This window comes from Marmota flaviventris, chromosome 13 (genome assembly GCF_047511675.1).
Source record: "Marmota flaviventris isolate mMarFla1 chromosome 13, mMarFla1.hap1, whole genome shotgun sequence".
In the NCBI taxonomy this organism is placed as follows: Eukaryota; Metazoa; Chordata; class Mammalia; order Rodentia; family Sciuridae; genus Marmota; species Marmota flaviventris.
This window is the reverse complement of record NC_092510.1, coordinates 84775637-84792456: the sequence shown is the minus strand read 5'-3', so window position 1 is coordinate 84792456 and position 16820 is coordinate 84775637. Positions and strand designations below refer to the sequence as shown.

General features: G+C 49.8%; 1 protein-coding gene across 7 annotated transcripts in view; it reads right to left on the bottom strand.

The window, feature by feature from the left end:
• Znf618 (zinc finger protein 618) overlaps positions 1 to 13587 on the bottom strand; it is a 158050-nt gene extending 144463 nt beyond the window's left edge. For all 7 annotated transcript variants that reach the window (XM_071600859.1, XM_027949458.2, XM_071600857.1 and 4 more), the window contains exon 1: positions 13488 to 13587. In XM_071600859.1, the coding sequence (XP_071456960.1) occupies positions 13488 to 13520 (33 nt within the window). In that variant the 5' untranslated portion in view covers positions 13521 to 13587. The remainder of the gene's footprint in view (positions 1 to 13487) is intronic.
• Positions 13588 to 16820: the final 3233 nt, after the last annotated feature.

Sequence of the window (16820 nt, the reverse complement as noted above, 5' to 3'; positions counted from 1 at the left end):
GTGTGTGTGTGGGGGGGGGACAGGGGAGCAACTCTTAGGGAGACATTTCACACCCAGACACCAGGTCTGGGCCTGGCTCTGCGGGGGCAGCGCTGTGGGGCAGTTCAAGTCCCCGCCCCAACACCAACAAGCTGAATGGCCTTGAGCGGGCTCTCAAGCTACCCGGTGCCTCGGTTCCCTCCCTGGAAAACAGACATGATGACACCCCACGTCTCGAGCTGTCCTGAAGATCAAGAGGTGACACACTGAGCGAGCCCCGTGCCAGGTCATTCCCCCTTATAGCTCCTTACTGAAAGCACCTTGATAGCCCTCCCCAGACGCACCAGGTGTTCAAGGTGTCAGGCCACTGAAGGGGGCAGTTGGGACAACAGTCACAGGGGAGAAGGGAGCTCTGAAGGATGGTGGGGATGGTGGAGAGACGAACAGCTCAGAGGACAACCTACGGTGGACGGAGATGTGGCCCCTTGTCTCCCACCCAACATCCTGACATGCCCCCAAAGGCAGCGAGCCAGCTGAACTGGGGCACAGCTTTGTCACTGCCTCCTCCCACAGAATGACCCGAAGTCACGTCACGAGACTGTGCAGGCTGTCGCTGACCCAGCCTGGCTCTGCCTGTTGGTCCCCGTGACTCTGCAGCCCGGAGATGCCACGCATGAAGTCCCGCCGTGTGTGAAGCCACCCAGCTGGGGAGACCTCTGCATGGGGCGGAGGATGAGCCTTGGCCGTCTGACTCTAAAACTCTGGCAACGGTGACAGTGGAGAGGCTTTTAAGATGACCCCAGCCCAGCCACCAAGTGACCACAACAGAGAGACCCTGAGCCAGAGCCCACCCTAGAGCCGCTCCCAAATTCCTGCCCCACAGAAACCACACGTGAGTACGGGTGTTGGAAGCCACTGAGTTTGGGGGTAACTCGTCACACAGCAATAAACATCTATCACAGGAGGTGAAGGGAGCGCGCGGTGGGAGGCTGGACGGGCACTCAGAAGACAGTAACGCACATGGAGCCCCGGGAATGGGCACTGTCCAGTGCCGAGGGACACCTCGCCATCCACGCCTCCCTTCCCACTCCAGCAGCCTCCTGGTTCCCTGCGGCGTCAGTCCTCTCTCTGGTCAGCTGCACAGACCTCCAACGCCAGCCTCCACGCCGAGCCTCAGGTCAGCTGCCTCCTGCCCGCAGCCCAGCTGCGCTCTCCGACACCCTGCTCCACGCCTCTGCTGGACAGCGCGGGAAACCGAGGCCCAGAGGGGAAGAGACAGGCCCCAGGTTGGAGCCTGGGTCCCTGCCCTACAGCCCAGGGTTACTCCTCCTCCAGCAGCCCATGGGCTCCACGTGTCCCTGGGTTCCCCCTCTTCTCCCGGCTGCCACTCTCCCTTCAAGACGGTGCAACACTGCCGGCCTGCTGGGCCCCGCCAGCGCTCTTGGCTGCAGCGCACCTTACATCTGTCTGGGCATACATTTGCATTCTGAATCCGGGAGGCCCCGATTCCAAGTATGTCAAATGTAATTAATTACAGCAAACCTTCTGCAACTGTTTTCAAACGCAGTATTAAAGGCTTTGTGCACATGGAACACACAGCCACCAGCCCGCTGAGGCACGCGCGGGGCCGGGGATGGAAGCCAGGCAGACCTGGCAAGAGCCGCGCTGCCTGGGGAAAGCAGCTTCCCCAGACGTCCTGGTTTAGAGCACGGCACGGCGGCCAAGGAGAGGGGCATGGGCAGCAGTGCCAAAGGATCCAAGTTCAAGTCCCAGCCCAACCAACATCTCCTCATCCTGCCAAGCAGCTGCACCTTCCTTTACTGTGTGTCGGGAGAGACCTGCACCTGGAAGAGCGCACTGTGAGCCTCGAACGTGGATCCACCCAAAAGTGAATCCGGCTGAGACTTCTTCAGCTATATGACCCTGGACAATTCCTTTCACCTCTGGATCCCAACATCTTCATATTTAAAAAAAAAAAAAATCCCCAGGTAATAGTACTAAGTTGAGATACTAGATGTCAAATGCTTAGCCCAGTGCACGGTATACAGTAAGCAATGATTATACTTCAAGGCAGGAAATGTCCATTTTACAAAAACAAAGTGATAGGAATACTCAACCTCAGCCTTTCAACAGAAAGACTTTCTGATGAAAAACCAAAAATGTGTAAGGCTGAACCTCCAACCCGGCTCCAACTCCTCTGGGAGCACCCAGCGGGAGCACTGTGCTGAGAGGGTAAAGGTGCTGCTGCCCCTTGGCCAGTTGCCCCCTCCAGGTCTTGAACTAGGTGGGAGGCCGGGGAGCTAGACGGCCCCTTCTGAATCTTCTAGAAGCCATGCTACTCAAATCATGTCATGACTCAGCAAAAGAATGGCTCCCAGACCCCCTGCCCAGGACCCAAATCCCACAGCCCTCAGAGGGACCTGGGTCTCCACGCCCAGACAGCCGAGGCACACCCTGACGCAAAAACACCTGGGTTCAAACCCAGGGTGAACGGGCTTTGGAATTCTTGAGCAGGCAGAAGAACTGTGGGCGTGATCTTTTAGACCCATTTCTGCCTGTCTTGTTGGATTTTAGGGAGGTGGGGTAAGAATGAGGTGGGAAACTTTTAACTTTTTCCCTGGATTACTAGTGCACACCTCTCTTCCTCCCTCTGCGTGGTATGTGTGCGGGTGTGGGTCTCAATAACTCCCACTGCCCCCTCTACCTGAACCATCCACATCCTCATCACCCTCCGTCTCATGCCAGGTTCTGAGTCCCGTACGTCCGTCTGTCCAGGTCCCTGAGGAAGCTACTGTGTGACCCTGAGCAAACCAGTCCCGCTCTCTAGGGTGCCACTTCCTCGAGTACGGAAGGAAATGCCTGGCTTAGACCAGCACTGTCCAAGAGAAATATAAGATGCACTGGGCGCGGTGGCACCATCTGTAATCCCAGAGGCCGAGGCAGGAGGGTCACGAGTTCAAAGCCAACCTCAGCAACAGCGAGGCGCTAAGCAACTCAGTGAGACCCTGTCTCTAAATAAAATACAAAATAGGACTGGGATGTGGCTCAGTGGGTGAGTGTCCCTGAGTTCAATCTCCAGTACGCCCCCTCAAAAAGAAATACAAAATGCACCACGGGGATAATTTCAAAGTTCTTAGTGGCTGCATTTTTTTTTAAGAGAGAGAGAGAGAATTTTAATATTTTATTTTTTAGTTTTCGGCGGACACAACATCTTTGTTTGTATGTGGTGCTGAGGATCGAACCCGGGCCGCACGCACGCCAGGCGAGCGCGCTACCGCTTGAGCCACATCCCCAGCCCTACATTATTTTTTTTTAAGTAAAAAAAGAGTCAATGAAATAAATTTTAATAACATATCCTATTTAACCCTATATACAATATTGTCGTTTCAACCTGTAACCAATATTTTTTAGAAAATCATAACTGATTGTCTGTGACATTCTTTTTCTTCCTGTTGAGCCTTTCAGCCCTGATGTGGACTGACTAGCCACGCTCCAGCTTGCCAGTGGCCACACGTAGCCAGTGGTTTCCAGAATGTCCTGGGCGGCAGAGGCTCAGAGCATCTCCATGGGCCTTTGACTCTAGTCTCTCAGATAAAAAGACCAGCCTCCCAGCACACTCCCCTTGAGGCCGGCAGCACCCTGGGGACCACTTGCTTCCCAGAGGCCTCATTTCAGGCCAGTTTCAGTTTTATTTCAGATCAGTTTCACTTTCTGCTGTTCCAGGACACATTATGAGAAGAACCCACATAAATACACTTAAATTTTTATAGTTATTTTTCCCAGTTGATGAAATTAAGGGGGAAAAAAAAATTCTCCAACATCCAAAAACGTCTTCATCTCTTCTCCCCGGGCATTCCAAGTGCCCTGATTATGTCCCCTTGGCTCACAAAACGCCAGCCCGAAGAAAATGGGCACACAAATTCTCCGCAAAAGTCCACCCGAAAAAAATTCCCACCCTCACACTCTCCCCGCAAAGTTTTCCAGAAAAATGTCGAGGCGGATGGGAATCAGCGCGGCGGGACTCAAAGCCAAGAGCAGAACGGCCAGCTCCCCGGGCGCGGCGTCCTGGACAGTAACCCTCAGCACAGAGCCACAGCCGCTTCTGACTCTCGATGTTACCAGCAAATGGCCAGCCACGGACGGGCCCCGAGCCCTGGCCTCCTTCATGCTGCAGAGGCATTTCCACCCCTGGGGGAGCCATCAGGCCCCCACCCAGGGCCAGCGCTGGCCCCCAGGTATCAAAGAGCAGACCCTGACAAGGGGCTGGGACACCAGAGGGCAGGTCTCCCTGCGTTTCCCACAGCGGGCTGGAAAACCAAGCACCACCTGACTCCGTCTCTTCTCTTACACGGAGCCCCGCTCTGCTTCGTCAGCCAAAATATTTATATCATTTTTCTGTCGACTCAATACCATCCTCACCTCCACCTCCCTCCTCTCCTTTTTAAGAAAGGGGTTGTCACCAACAACTTCTCCACTTCTGGGCTGGGTAGGGAGCGCCATGGAGCCAGCCACTCATGGGATGCTTGCGGGAGGCCTGGCGGTGGGAGAATGGACTGTTGTCCCCCCTAATAGACCGAGGCTGTGTCGGGGTCCCAGTCCTCAGCCACCCACGTGGGGCCACCCACAGCATTGCTTGAAACAGCACAGACCCTCTGAAAGGCCCCCAAGTTCCAAACTTTTTAAACCCTAGGCTGGCAAGGAGATAAAATACAACACCAGGAGATAAGGGACCCATTCAGCTTATGGGCCCCAGTCTGCGCCTGTCATTCACACAATCTACCCACAATTGACCCAACTAATAGTCAGGGATCGGAACTAATTATAAAAATCAACACAATATTTAGGGCCACAGAGTTTAAGACTATATTCAAGTCTTATCTCACTTCATTCCTATGCAGGATTATTCCCAGCCCATTTCCCAGCCGGAGAAAATAAAGATACGGAAGAAATGAGAAACCCGACTGCTCTCAGAGTAAGAGCAAACGCGGACCAGGCCGCCAGCTGGGACTGTCAGCTGGGACCCCAGGGCCTGCCCAGCTCCTCTGGCTATCTGTGTACTGTACCAGTAGGGAGGGACATCCCCTCCAGCCATGGCCACTGCCGCCTCCACCCCCCAGCACCTCCCCTTTGAAACCTGATCACTGGCGACCAGTCAGAGAAGCAGGTCAGCCAGCCTGCCTTTGATGAGAGCCCCAAGGGTATCTAATTATAACAAGGAAGGGAGGAGCCAGGATTTCTCAAGACCAAATTAACTTTAATTCCTTTTGACACCGTGTATGTGTATGTGTATGTCACAGGAAAAGCATCGGCTGAGGAGTTAAGAATATCTGAGGCTTTTAATCCACCTCAGCCTAAAAACTGAGGTTTTGGGCAAATCACTCCACCTCTCTGGACCCCAGCCTCAGTTTCTCAGTGTGTGTGCTGGGAGGCTGAATGACCAGATCAGGAAGGACAAACTGGCTTCACGGCTCATGCTAAGTTCAAAGACTGGTAGCAGCATATTGACAGGCACTCTGAGTCCACTGGCCAGATTCAGTGGAAAAGAATGCTATGATTGATTAGTAATGTCTGCCACTGGCCCCCAAATGGGAAGTGGCTGCATGTATGGTACCTGTTTACCACACTCAGCCCACCTCCACACACAGATGACACACAAATCAACACTCGGCCTGCCTGTCACAAAGCTCTCTGATCTGTCCACCCCATGAAGCACTGTGATCTCCACCATCACTGGTAACATGATTATCACCCCCACGCTACAGGTAAGGAAGGTGAGGCACCTCAGCAGGGAGCGGAGCACCTCAGCAGAGACCACAAAATGAGCAAGTGGAGGTGCAGAGAGAGGAGCCAAGCTTGTCCCTCCAACCTCCACCTGTTCCTTCTGCCCTCGGAAATGTAAACCTGGTGTCCCGCCACTGCGAGGCCCTCTCCTCCAGGGGGCAGTCCAGAAGGGAACACCCACTGTAGGGGCCATTACACCTTCTGGATTATAAAAATCCCACCCAAAGACCTGGAGGAAAGGGGGGCTCAGTCAGAGGCCCAGAGGCTTCGCCCAAGAGGAAGTCCCACTTCAGGGTCCAGGTGGAGGAGCCTCGCCCAGACACCAGCAGCCTCAGAAGAAGGAAAAATAAGAGGGAGAAACTGTTTGCCAAAAGAACCCAGCTGTCCTACGGCCGATCTTTATTCCGAAAGTGTGGAAACGTGGGAAGGGAAACACAAGGGTGCCTGGTCACCTTGAACTGGGTGTGGGTGTCCACGCTGCCTTGCTGAACTGGGCCCTAAAGCGCTCAGAACAGGGGTGTTCTATACAGAACTTCACAGAAGAAGAAAAAAATTAAGCAAATAAACCAAATGTTCTCAGCTTTCTCCCATAAACTTTCCTTGAATCTTTGGCATCTGCAGACCAGAATCTGACCAAAGATAGGGTCCAGTTAAACATCAAATCACACATTTGGCCACTTCAAGCTTTAGGGTCCCTGATGTCCAGGGCTCTGCAAAAAAAACCCAGGCGTCCAGTCCTGGGCACCTGGCTAATATGACCATCTCTCTACACAAATGCAGGACACTGCCCAGTGTTCCCACCTCCCCAGGAACACGGTCACGGTGCCTGACAGGGGCCCATCACAGAGCAAGCGAGGAGCGCAGGGTAAATGTGTACAGAGGAACTTTTTTTAAAAAAATTCCCAAGAAAACTGGGCATGGTGGGGCATGTGTATAATCCCAGCAACTCAGAAGGCTGAGGCAAGAGGATCACAAGTTCAAGGCCAGCACTGCAAGTTAGAGAGGCCTTAAACAACTGAGACCTGTCTAAGTTCAGTGGTCAAATGTTCAATCCTCAGTACAAAAAAAAGAAAAGAAAAAGAAAAACTCCCTAAGACATGTCAAGTCAAAGGAGCATTTCTCCTGCCTAAAGGCCCGGCTTGGATTTACTAATCCAAGGAAGCCCTGGGCTTCAGAGTCAGCTGTAAGAAAATGCTGCTTATGGCTCCCTGAGAAGACAGTGGTTCTGATCAGACGGCCAAATTGGTCATCCACTCTTCACTGCCTTCAAATCCAACTGAGCTATTTCCAAAAATCAAATTAAGTCATCAAGTATTTATTGAGCTGCTGCTCCATGCCAGACCCTAAAATGAGTGAGCCCTGGCCTCCAGCCTCAAGGAAGTCACCGTCAGGCTGGAGAAACCAAGGCACACCACCAGCCCTGGGCCTGCCTGTTGGGGATTCGGGAGGCCCGGGGCAGAGATTAACCATCTGGGGAGGACACGTGGCTGGTCTCAGTTCTCATGTAGCAGAGACCTCAGAAGGAGGGAAAGGGCCCCACAAGAAGGGGCTCCGGGTGATTAAGATTCAACCCCTCTGAAGTCTGTGCCACAGGCTCAGAAACAAATCCAGAAATACAGAGGAGCTGGACCGTGCCCGGAATTCGAGCATCAAGAACTCTGACAGCAGAGCCTTGTCCCAGGCTGTTAGAAAGCAGCAGTGACAACACAAAGTGTACCAACTCTGTCGCTGCCTGACTCTGCCCACTAGAGAGGCCACCAAGTTTGCAGAACTACCCTAAGTGTTCCAGGTGGAGACCCACGGGCCACTGGGACAAGAGTCAACCCAAGTGTTGAGCGCCTTCTAAGGGCCCAGGGCTGGCCAGGTGTTTCCACGCGGGCTGCTTCATTTAATCGTGGAATACCCTTCAAGGTCAGGGTCTATCCTTCTCTCTCACCCTTTTCCTAGATGCAGAAGCTGTGGTTCCAAAACCAGAAGTGACTTTCCCAAAGCAACACGAAGATAACCAGCCTTGAGCTGGATTTCTAACTCTGGTCTGGCTGACCTCAAACCCGGCTTCCCATTTTGCCAACTGGGGTGAACTTGGGGAAACTTCTGTGAGTCTGACCTAAACCCTGGGGAAGCTTCCTGGTGACTCCATGCCTTGGGTTTCTTCACCCCCTCCCCCGGAGCCCCTCTCCCCCCTTGGATCCCACCTTTGGTCCTGGCCACCTGCTGTCCCTGTGCCTTCATCCTTCTTTCCAGCAACACTTCATTTAAAGCCCACCTCCAATGTCTGCCCAGGCCCCACACTTCTTTCCAGGATCATCTGCCATTTCCAACAATAGCATTCTGTCCTGGGGGAAGACTGCTTCAGGACCAATGGAGCTGTGGGCCACTTTAGCCAGGAGGAGCTAACTGGATGGGCCTCATCACCACGAGAGGCTGGGATGCCCTCAGATGGGACTCAAGTTCAAAGTACCATCAACATCACCAGGAGGGTTGGAAGACGTTGCTAACCTTCCAAGGCCAAGGACAGCAGCAAACAGTGGTTTGGCCCTGCACTGTCCCCCATGGTAGCTACTAGGCACATGCAGCTACTGAACATGAGATGTGGCTAGTGAGAATCGAAATATGCAAAAGGATTAAAATGCACACCAAACCTCAAAAACTTAATACCCCCTCAAAAACAGAAGAATGTGAAAGGCCACACTATTAATTTTTTTATATAGATGTGTGCTGCAATGATAGTGTCGTACATATACTGGGTTAAACAAATGCACTTTACTAAAGTCAATGTCACTTGCTGCTTTAAAAAAAAAAAAAAATAGGTTACCAGGAATTTAGCATGTGTAGCTTGAATAGGTGGTCTGAACTGCATTTCCATTGGACCACACCGTTCTCACACATTTAAAAGACAGGGAGATGAAGACAGCATTCTGGAGTTTGGAAGGAAGTTCATTCACAGAAATACAGCCCCAACACACAAGCTGATTAAAACTTAAATACAGCTCTGACCGGACCAACTCCAGAAAACTTTCTCTGGCAATATGGAGTAAAAATGGAGAATCAAAGTGACTGTAACAGCTTCCTTCCCACAATGGTGGGGACTCTGCACCACTTTCAATCTCCTCTCCAGACAGGGGACCTAGCAAAGATGCTGCCCTCCAACTAGCACCTGACCTTTCAGTCCCCTCCAAGGGCCAGCAAGTTGGGATGCATGACTGACCCCACCAGTCATTGGTGGCCCTTACAGAGGGTTCAACCAGGGGCAGGTGGCACAACACACCTACCCCACAGGGTTCACCTAAAGTCAACTGACTAATAAATAAAAAAGCATAAGCAATAACGTGGCACACTTGTGGCACATCACAGTGGCTCACTTTGACCAATACCACTCAGACAACGTATTTCACACCACACACACACAACTGCAAAGACGAATAGAGCAAAGTTCCACCAGACAATACCTACCTGTGCCCTGGGCTGCACCTTAACTACTTCTGTCTCTCTCCTATACTATTCTACTTTATTCTCTTTTGATTGCTGATCATGACTCACCAAGTTGATGTCACAATCCATCAATGGGGCAGCGATGGTCTACTTTGCCTACCGTCATAAGAAATGCTCTCCTCACTCTGATTTTCACTGCCATTTGACCACCGCACCTTTTTCCAGAATATGGGAATTGGAATGTGACCTCGGAATCCTTCTGAACACAGTGACCCAAGCAGCCACAAGCAATTCCTTGGAGTCAGAATCAGAAATGAAATCTATTTATTGCTATCCTTGATTTGGTCCAAAGTGCTCATTTTGTAAACACAATCATTGTTTCCTGAGGCTGTGTAGGAAAAAGTGATTTGCCCAAGGTCACAGAGCAAGACCTTGAGAGACTCCGGCTGAGTATCCACAAAACTACTTCTTTACATTCCCAGAAAGGAGACACAACTGAGATAAAACATCATAAGAACATGGAAAAACTAAAAATTTCCTATAACCACAAAAAGTCAGCTTATGTACAGGCTGTGGAACGTGGCGAAGAACTTCTTGTCGCCCACCGAAGAGAAGATAAGGAATCTGAGGTCAGTGGACGCAGCCATGCCAAGAGCTGACTCAAAGACAGGGAAAAAACTGACATTGGAGGAGTTTAAAACTATTCCTCCATTGAAACAGGCCATTGGTGTTTATCTTCTAGCACCAGGGAGAGGTCAGCCTCACGCTGACCAGCCATCTTTGTAGCTCTCCTGCTAAAGCAAGAACCCTTGTTCAAGTTCACCTCGGCGCAGGGCTAAGAGTATAAGCAAGCCCTTTTCCTAGTTTGGTGCAAAGTCAAGCTACAAAGCAAGCCCTTGAAATTTCAAACCTATTAGAGAGGAGGAGGGGGGTAAGAACCTCCTTAGGCAGAAAAGCAAAACATTAAGTAATAAGAGTCTCCACTGTGGAACTGAGTATAAATGATCTTTCACCAAAATAACTCAGACCATCATCAAATTACCACCCCTCAAATCCAATTTGCCAGATCTTTTGCCCAATATTATAAGAAAACGTGATGAACAGACCGGGCTTAGAAAAGTTAGCTCCTATATCCATTTCTGGTCACACTTCCATCTAAAAGAGGAGGTGAGAGAGACAGGGCCTGGGTCACATTTCAATCCAGAGACACCAATAGAAACAAAAGGAAACTAGCCCCGCCCCACAGGACCATCATGCACTTCTGTTTCCTTTACAACAAACATGACCAGAATAACCAATTCTGTAAAAAAAAGGGGGGGGGGGACAAAACAAAACAAAAAAACAGGTCTACAAAGACAAATGATTTTCAAATTTTAGTGCTTTTAGACTGACAAGAGAACAAAATTTCAAGCAGAATAGAAAGAAGGCATCTGAGTTGTGTGTCAGAAGATTCCAGGACACACACAGAGATGTGCTGCAACATTTTTATTCCTTGCACCAAAAGAACCTGTTATCTACAACCCCAACTTGCTCTCAGATGCCCCATCCCAACCCACCAGCCCCAGTCAATCCTCCTCCATCCCTGGCTGAACTCAGGCCTACTATCTCTGGAGGCCTGCAGAGCCCCTTGGAAATTACAAATTCTGTGACCGTCCTAGGCATCGGCCTAAATAATTCAACAGAAAAAAAAAATTTTTTTTTTTTAATTATGCTACTTAAAAAAAAAAAAAAGCTCATTCCAAATATGCCAGAATATGGCCAATCAGCCCTGAAGGATTTGGTTACTAAAAAAATTAAATCTTCCAAATGCAATGGCGATGATGGGAAATGTCAACCCTACGCCACAGAGTTAGTAAATCTTCAGAAATCCAATTTCAGAAAGCAGGATTGGGGCCAACAGTTCTTCAAGACCAGCTGGGAACTGGCTATGGGGTTCTAGGAGTCTCCTATCCTTGCCCCATGTGACCCACCCAAAGTCCCACCCTACAAATGCTACTGGTGGACTTCTTTTAGAGAGAAAAATTACAACTTTTTTTGTGGGGGGTGTTGGGGAAAGGGGCTCAAAATTCCCAGCAAGTTCAATTTATCACAAATTACCCTTTCTCTTTGGATAGGAACCTTATTTTTTTATCTGTCAAATTTCAATTCAGTCAATATTTGTCATCTAAAAAAAAAAAATTTTTTTTCTTTTTTGTTTCACCTTCACTTGATTCATTTTAAGGCCAAAAACTCCACATGATATACTGTTTGCACTGATGCTTTTCTATTCCAAAGGCACATTCCTTTGGGTTTGGCTTTTGTATGTATTGTGATTTTTATTTTCCTTTTTTAAAAAAAATAATAATTTTGCTGCTAGCATCAGCTCAATTGGTGTTTTAACCTAATTCTTCAGCAAAGTGTCCTACCATGGAAGATGAATAAGAATCAGAATTTTCATCTCTCAGTCCTTCCCTCTTGATAAAAAGATATATATATTTTTTGTTTAGTCAGTAAAATTTGTGCTTTTTTTTTTCACAACACCCCCCTCAAAATGATCAAAGCTAATGGATTTCTTCCCCCTCTGAAAGTAATCAAATTTCTGAAAAATACCAAATGCTAATCAACTACCAACCCCACATTACAATCAAAGAGGCCAGAAACCAATCTGGATTTTTTTTTAATAATAAATTTTTCAAATTGAAAGAGTGAACAGCATAGAAAAGGAAAATTTTCTTTCTTACCAAGGATTCCTCAATCCTTGTCTCCATCAATTGATTCAGTTGCATGTCATAAAAAATGGGCTTCTGTGAATCTACTGTTAGTTTTTTCATAATAATGTTAATTATGCATATCTTATTTTAATGGCGGTCTCTCCTACAAATCTGTGGGCTACTCAATTTGTATAATATATGAATTTACATTTTTTTCCACTGAATATTGCTCAATAAAGGTTCCTGACATTTTCTGGATAAAACAACAACATAAAAGAAATGGCTAGACCTTTCAGGAAACAAAATCAGAAAACAGTCTTAATTATTCCATCAAAACAAAAAAACACACACAAAACCCAACAAATACAGAAAAAAGAAAGATAGGTTTTTCACTCTTTTACAGTTTCTGGGTTTTCTTTCTTTCTCTTTTTTTAAAAAAAAATCTTAGGATTTAAATGCAGTAAAATGTAAATGCAAAATTTAAAAAAAAAAAACTACAATTTTTGGGTGTGTCCAAAGCCAACATTTTAGGGTCTATTTTCTCTTTTAAATCCTTCTCTCATGAAAATAGAAAAATTTAAATATTGTCAAATGGTAAAATTAGTCATTTTTGCCCGCTGAGCTAAACAAGTTCCAAATTACAATGAAGTACGATTTCTAATTGCTTCATAAAGCCAATTCTCCCAGTTTTCCCTCAACTCAACAATTTCCCTCCTTCCCTCATTCCAATTAGTTTTTTTCTCAAACTAAAATGCGTTGGGTAGTCAAACTGACTTTGCTTTTAGAAGATTTTTTGCTTTCTCCCTTCAAGAACTGAATTCATTCAAATTCTAGCTTAATTTCCATTTACATATTATCTGGATTTGGCTTCAGAAATAAAAATTGTCTCCATGCCCCTGCCAGAATCAAAGTGAAAATTTTCATCCCCAAAAAGAAATAAAAAGAATCCCTTTCCCCTCCACTGCCTTGTAGAGCAAACTTTTGAAAAAATAAGAAATAAAAAATATTTCTTTTCAATTTTAATTTCTTTTTTTTTATTTACAAAATAGTATCCTCTAGGTGGCGTCGTTTTAATGGGAAAAAACTACCGTTTGAAGAAAAATTAGAAAAAAAAATTGAGAAAGGGAAATATGGCCTAAAAAAAAAAAAAAAGATTGTTACAAAGATGGGGGGCCTGGGGGACGAGATCTCCAGGGGGGTCATCAGGGACCCTGAGCTGGGAAGGTCAGGGGGAAATTGCAAATTTGGGGGGGGAGGGGGAAGAGCTGGAAGGGGTTGCATTTTTGCAAAATGTGAATTGTCCAAACTGAAATGGCTGCTCTGTTCTCTCGCCGCTTTGTTTTCTGGGCTCCGGTCCGAGCCCGGGGCTGGAGGGGGCGCCGGGTGGGGGCCCCCAAAGGCCCCCTCGCCACCCCCGCCCTCCTCACGCCCCACAGCGCCCGGGGGGGCTCTCCGGACCCCGGCCCTCCGGTTTGCACCCACAAAAAGCCCGCAAACGTGCCCAGGCACTTTGCATCCTGCAACCCCGGCGCTCAAGTGGCGCAGCGCCCCGGGCCCCGGCCCCCGGGGTCCCCCGCGCGGAGCCTGCCCCCGGCCCCCTCGTACCTGCGGAGCCGCCGCGCCGCCCGGCTGGTTCATGGGTCCGTGCGGGAGGAGGCGGCCCCGGCGCGTCCTGCTCCTCCCGGGCCGGGCTGCTGGTGCGCGCACAATGCCAGAGCCGCCGCCGCCGCCGCCGCCGCCGCTCCCTCCTCCGCCCGCCCCGCTCCGGCCGGGGGGGCGGGGGCGCAGGGGCGCACGGGGGGGGCGCCGGCCCTCGCCCCCACCCCCGGCCCGCCCGGCCCGCGCGCCGCCCCCGCCGCCCCGCCGCCCCCGCGGGGCCGCCGCCGCCCCCGCGCCCCGCCGCCCCCGGCCGGCCTCGCCGCGCGGCCCGCGAGCTCCGGGCCTCGGCCTCGGCCTCCGCGCCGCCGGCCTCCGCGCCGCACACAAAGCCGGCCGGCCGGGCGCGCCCGCCGCCAGCCCCCGCCGCCGCGCGCCCGCCCCCCAAACTTTCCCGCGCCGCGCCCCCCACGCGCGCCCCCCGCTCCCCGCTGCCCTCCCCGGGTCCAACAGCCCCTCGGAAACGTCATTTTCGGGTGGGAGAAAAAAGTTTGGGGAGCCGGCTCTGGGCGGAACGCGAGGGGTTAACGGGAACTCTGTGCCCCCTCCCCACCCCACCCCCCAAAATCAGATGGGCTTTTAAAATAAAAGTTTCCAGAGCGGACCTGCTGCAGGGCTGGGGGCTCGCTGGGAATATTCCCAGGCCCCGCCGCCCCGGCCAGGAACCTCAGGGACGGGAATAAAAGTTTGCAGAAGTGCCCCAGGTTGAGATAAGAGGGGTGCAGGGCCCGCTCTCTAGCCCCCCAATCAGGATGACTTTTAAGAATAAAAATCCAGGCGTTGCTTTCATGTGAAATGCCCGTGAACCAACTAGTTCTACCTACCCCTGCCAGATTTTTTTTTAAATCATATGTTATTTTGAAGTTTAAAAAACTGGCCCTATTGTAAGACGAGAGGGGGTCGAAGGTAGAGAAGGGGGAGCCCCTTCCCCAATATTCCCCATCCCATTGGTATAGAAGAGAAAAACTTGGAAAAGTGCTTCTATGTCAACCTTTTAGGTGAAGGAGGACCTATCTTTTCGACATCCGAAAAAATCAGATTTTTTTTTTTAATTGGTGAAACTGCCTCCTAATGATTTAGGGAGGCTTAAAGAGATTTTCTGTTTTTCTGTCCTCTTCTTCTCCTTCCCCGCAAAATCAGATTTTTAAAAAATGTAAATTGTGAAGGGCCTGCCCTAGGTAGAGACCAGGGTTACTGGATCCTTCCTACACCTCGCACAACTGATTGAATTTTAGGAAGAAAGTGGAGGAATTGCTCATCTAGGAGACAAGGAATCAACCAAAAATCTGTCTTTACCCTTCCTCAAGAGAAAACAATAAGCATACTTTTTAAAAATAAAAACATCAGAAACTAAGAGTAAACAGGTGTCTTTTCTCTATCCCCCACCTTAAAAAAAAAATCAAATGTTCTTTTTTCATGTTTTTTTTTTGTTTTTTTTTTTTTTTTTTAAATATTTATTTATTTATTTTAGTTTTCGGCGGACACAACATCTTTGTTTGTATGTGGTGCTGAGGATCGAACCCGGGCCGCATGCATGCCAGGCGAGTGCGCTACCGCTTGAGCCACATCCCCAGCCCCTTTTTTCATGTTTAAACAACTAGATCAGTATGAGACAGGAAGGGTTACAGAACTGTTTCCCCTTCAACTCCGCTCCCCAAGGTTATTGTTTGGTAAGTACCCCTCTCCCAGAAGAATTCATGTGTGGGAATTGGGCCCAACTTGGGAGGAATGGAATCAAGAAACACAACTCTCACACCCCTGCCAACAAACACCAGCGCACCCCCCCCACACACACACACACACAAGCAGTTGAGAAGAATCGTCTAACCACTTCCCCCAAACCGCCCCCCCCCCAAAAGTTGGAGATTCGTCAAAAATAAAAAGTGGCCGTTTCTCTTCCCACCAGCCTGGCAAGCATGTCCCTGGCAGAGATGCGGCAGCCTCTGCCAAGCCTAGTGTGGATTAGGCGTTGAGGGGCGCAGGCAGCCTGAGGAGTGTGGCAGAGTTGGGCGCCCAGGAGCCCTGGGCCTAAGTGCTGCCAGATAGCCCCTCCCTGCCTGCCTCTCATCCACCAGGGCTGGGGGCCTTGATGCCTGGGGAGATGTCCTGTTTCCATCAGGGCAGGCTCCTTCTTCTGCCTAAGCCAAGCCTGAAACTTAGGAGTAGAGAGGAACTGGACCCAAAATAACACACAGTGCCTCAGTCACCATGGCCAAGAGCTGTAGAGAGGGTACCAAGGGAAAAAAATCCCACCCTGGGAGTCAGGAAAACTTAACGCAATAAATATTCTTTGAGCACTTAGTATGTGCCAGAGTGTGGTATCCAGTAGGGCGGACACACTGTAAAGAACACAGCAGCATGCAGTAGCCCTTCTAAACCTGAGCCGTCCACGGATGACCAGGAGGATCTGCTGGTCCCACCCAGCAGTTTCTAATTTGTTTGGTCTGGGTTAGGGACCTAGAATCTGGATGTCTGACAAATTCCCTGGTGATGCTGCTGGTTCGAGGACTACCCTCTGTAAACCACTGCAATACACCAGCCACAGAAAACAGTACAGCTGAGGGAGGAAGAGGAAGGAGTCCATCCACCCAGGGGGTCAGCGAAGAGTCCAAGAAGAATAACACTCTGCAAGACTTAGAGAGACGGCAGGGTCTCTGTACAGCAGGGATTCTTAGACAAGGTCCTTGGATAGATTTGATAGCCCATAAACACCCTTCAGCAAATCAGCGTCTACCTGTGCATTTGGGGGAGAACATCTCTGATTTTCACCAGTTTCTCAAGAGGGTTCAGTCCTCAAAAGGGTTTCTCAAAAGGCCCCTAACCTGGAATGATCTGCAGCCTGTCTCCAGTCACATCAGGCCAGTAAAATCGGATGGTCCTTCTCAGCCATGGCTTTCTGGATCATTGCAAGTGCTTTCTGCAAGTCCCATTGCCGTGGGCTATGCCTGCTCAGTGACGGAGCAGGCTTCAGCCTTGGCCCAATGACCACTGGAAGGCCGAAACTCACACTGTTCCATCGGTAGTCCAGTAGGGTCCTCCAGAGTCTCTTCTAACTTTTGAGGGTCTGTGGTTCGATTTGGCATACCTGGGTTTGTCAAATTCTGGAAACTTCAGAGCTCCTGTCAATCCAGCCCGCTACCCCCAGCACCTACACAGCATCATTTTTGAGAACCCAGCCTGTGGAGTCAAACGAGGGTTCAGCCGTGGCTCTGGTCTCCCTCTGTGATTCAAGTGACAGCTTCTCCTCACCTCCACTTCCTCGTCTGTGAAATGGTGTTGACG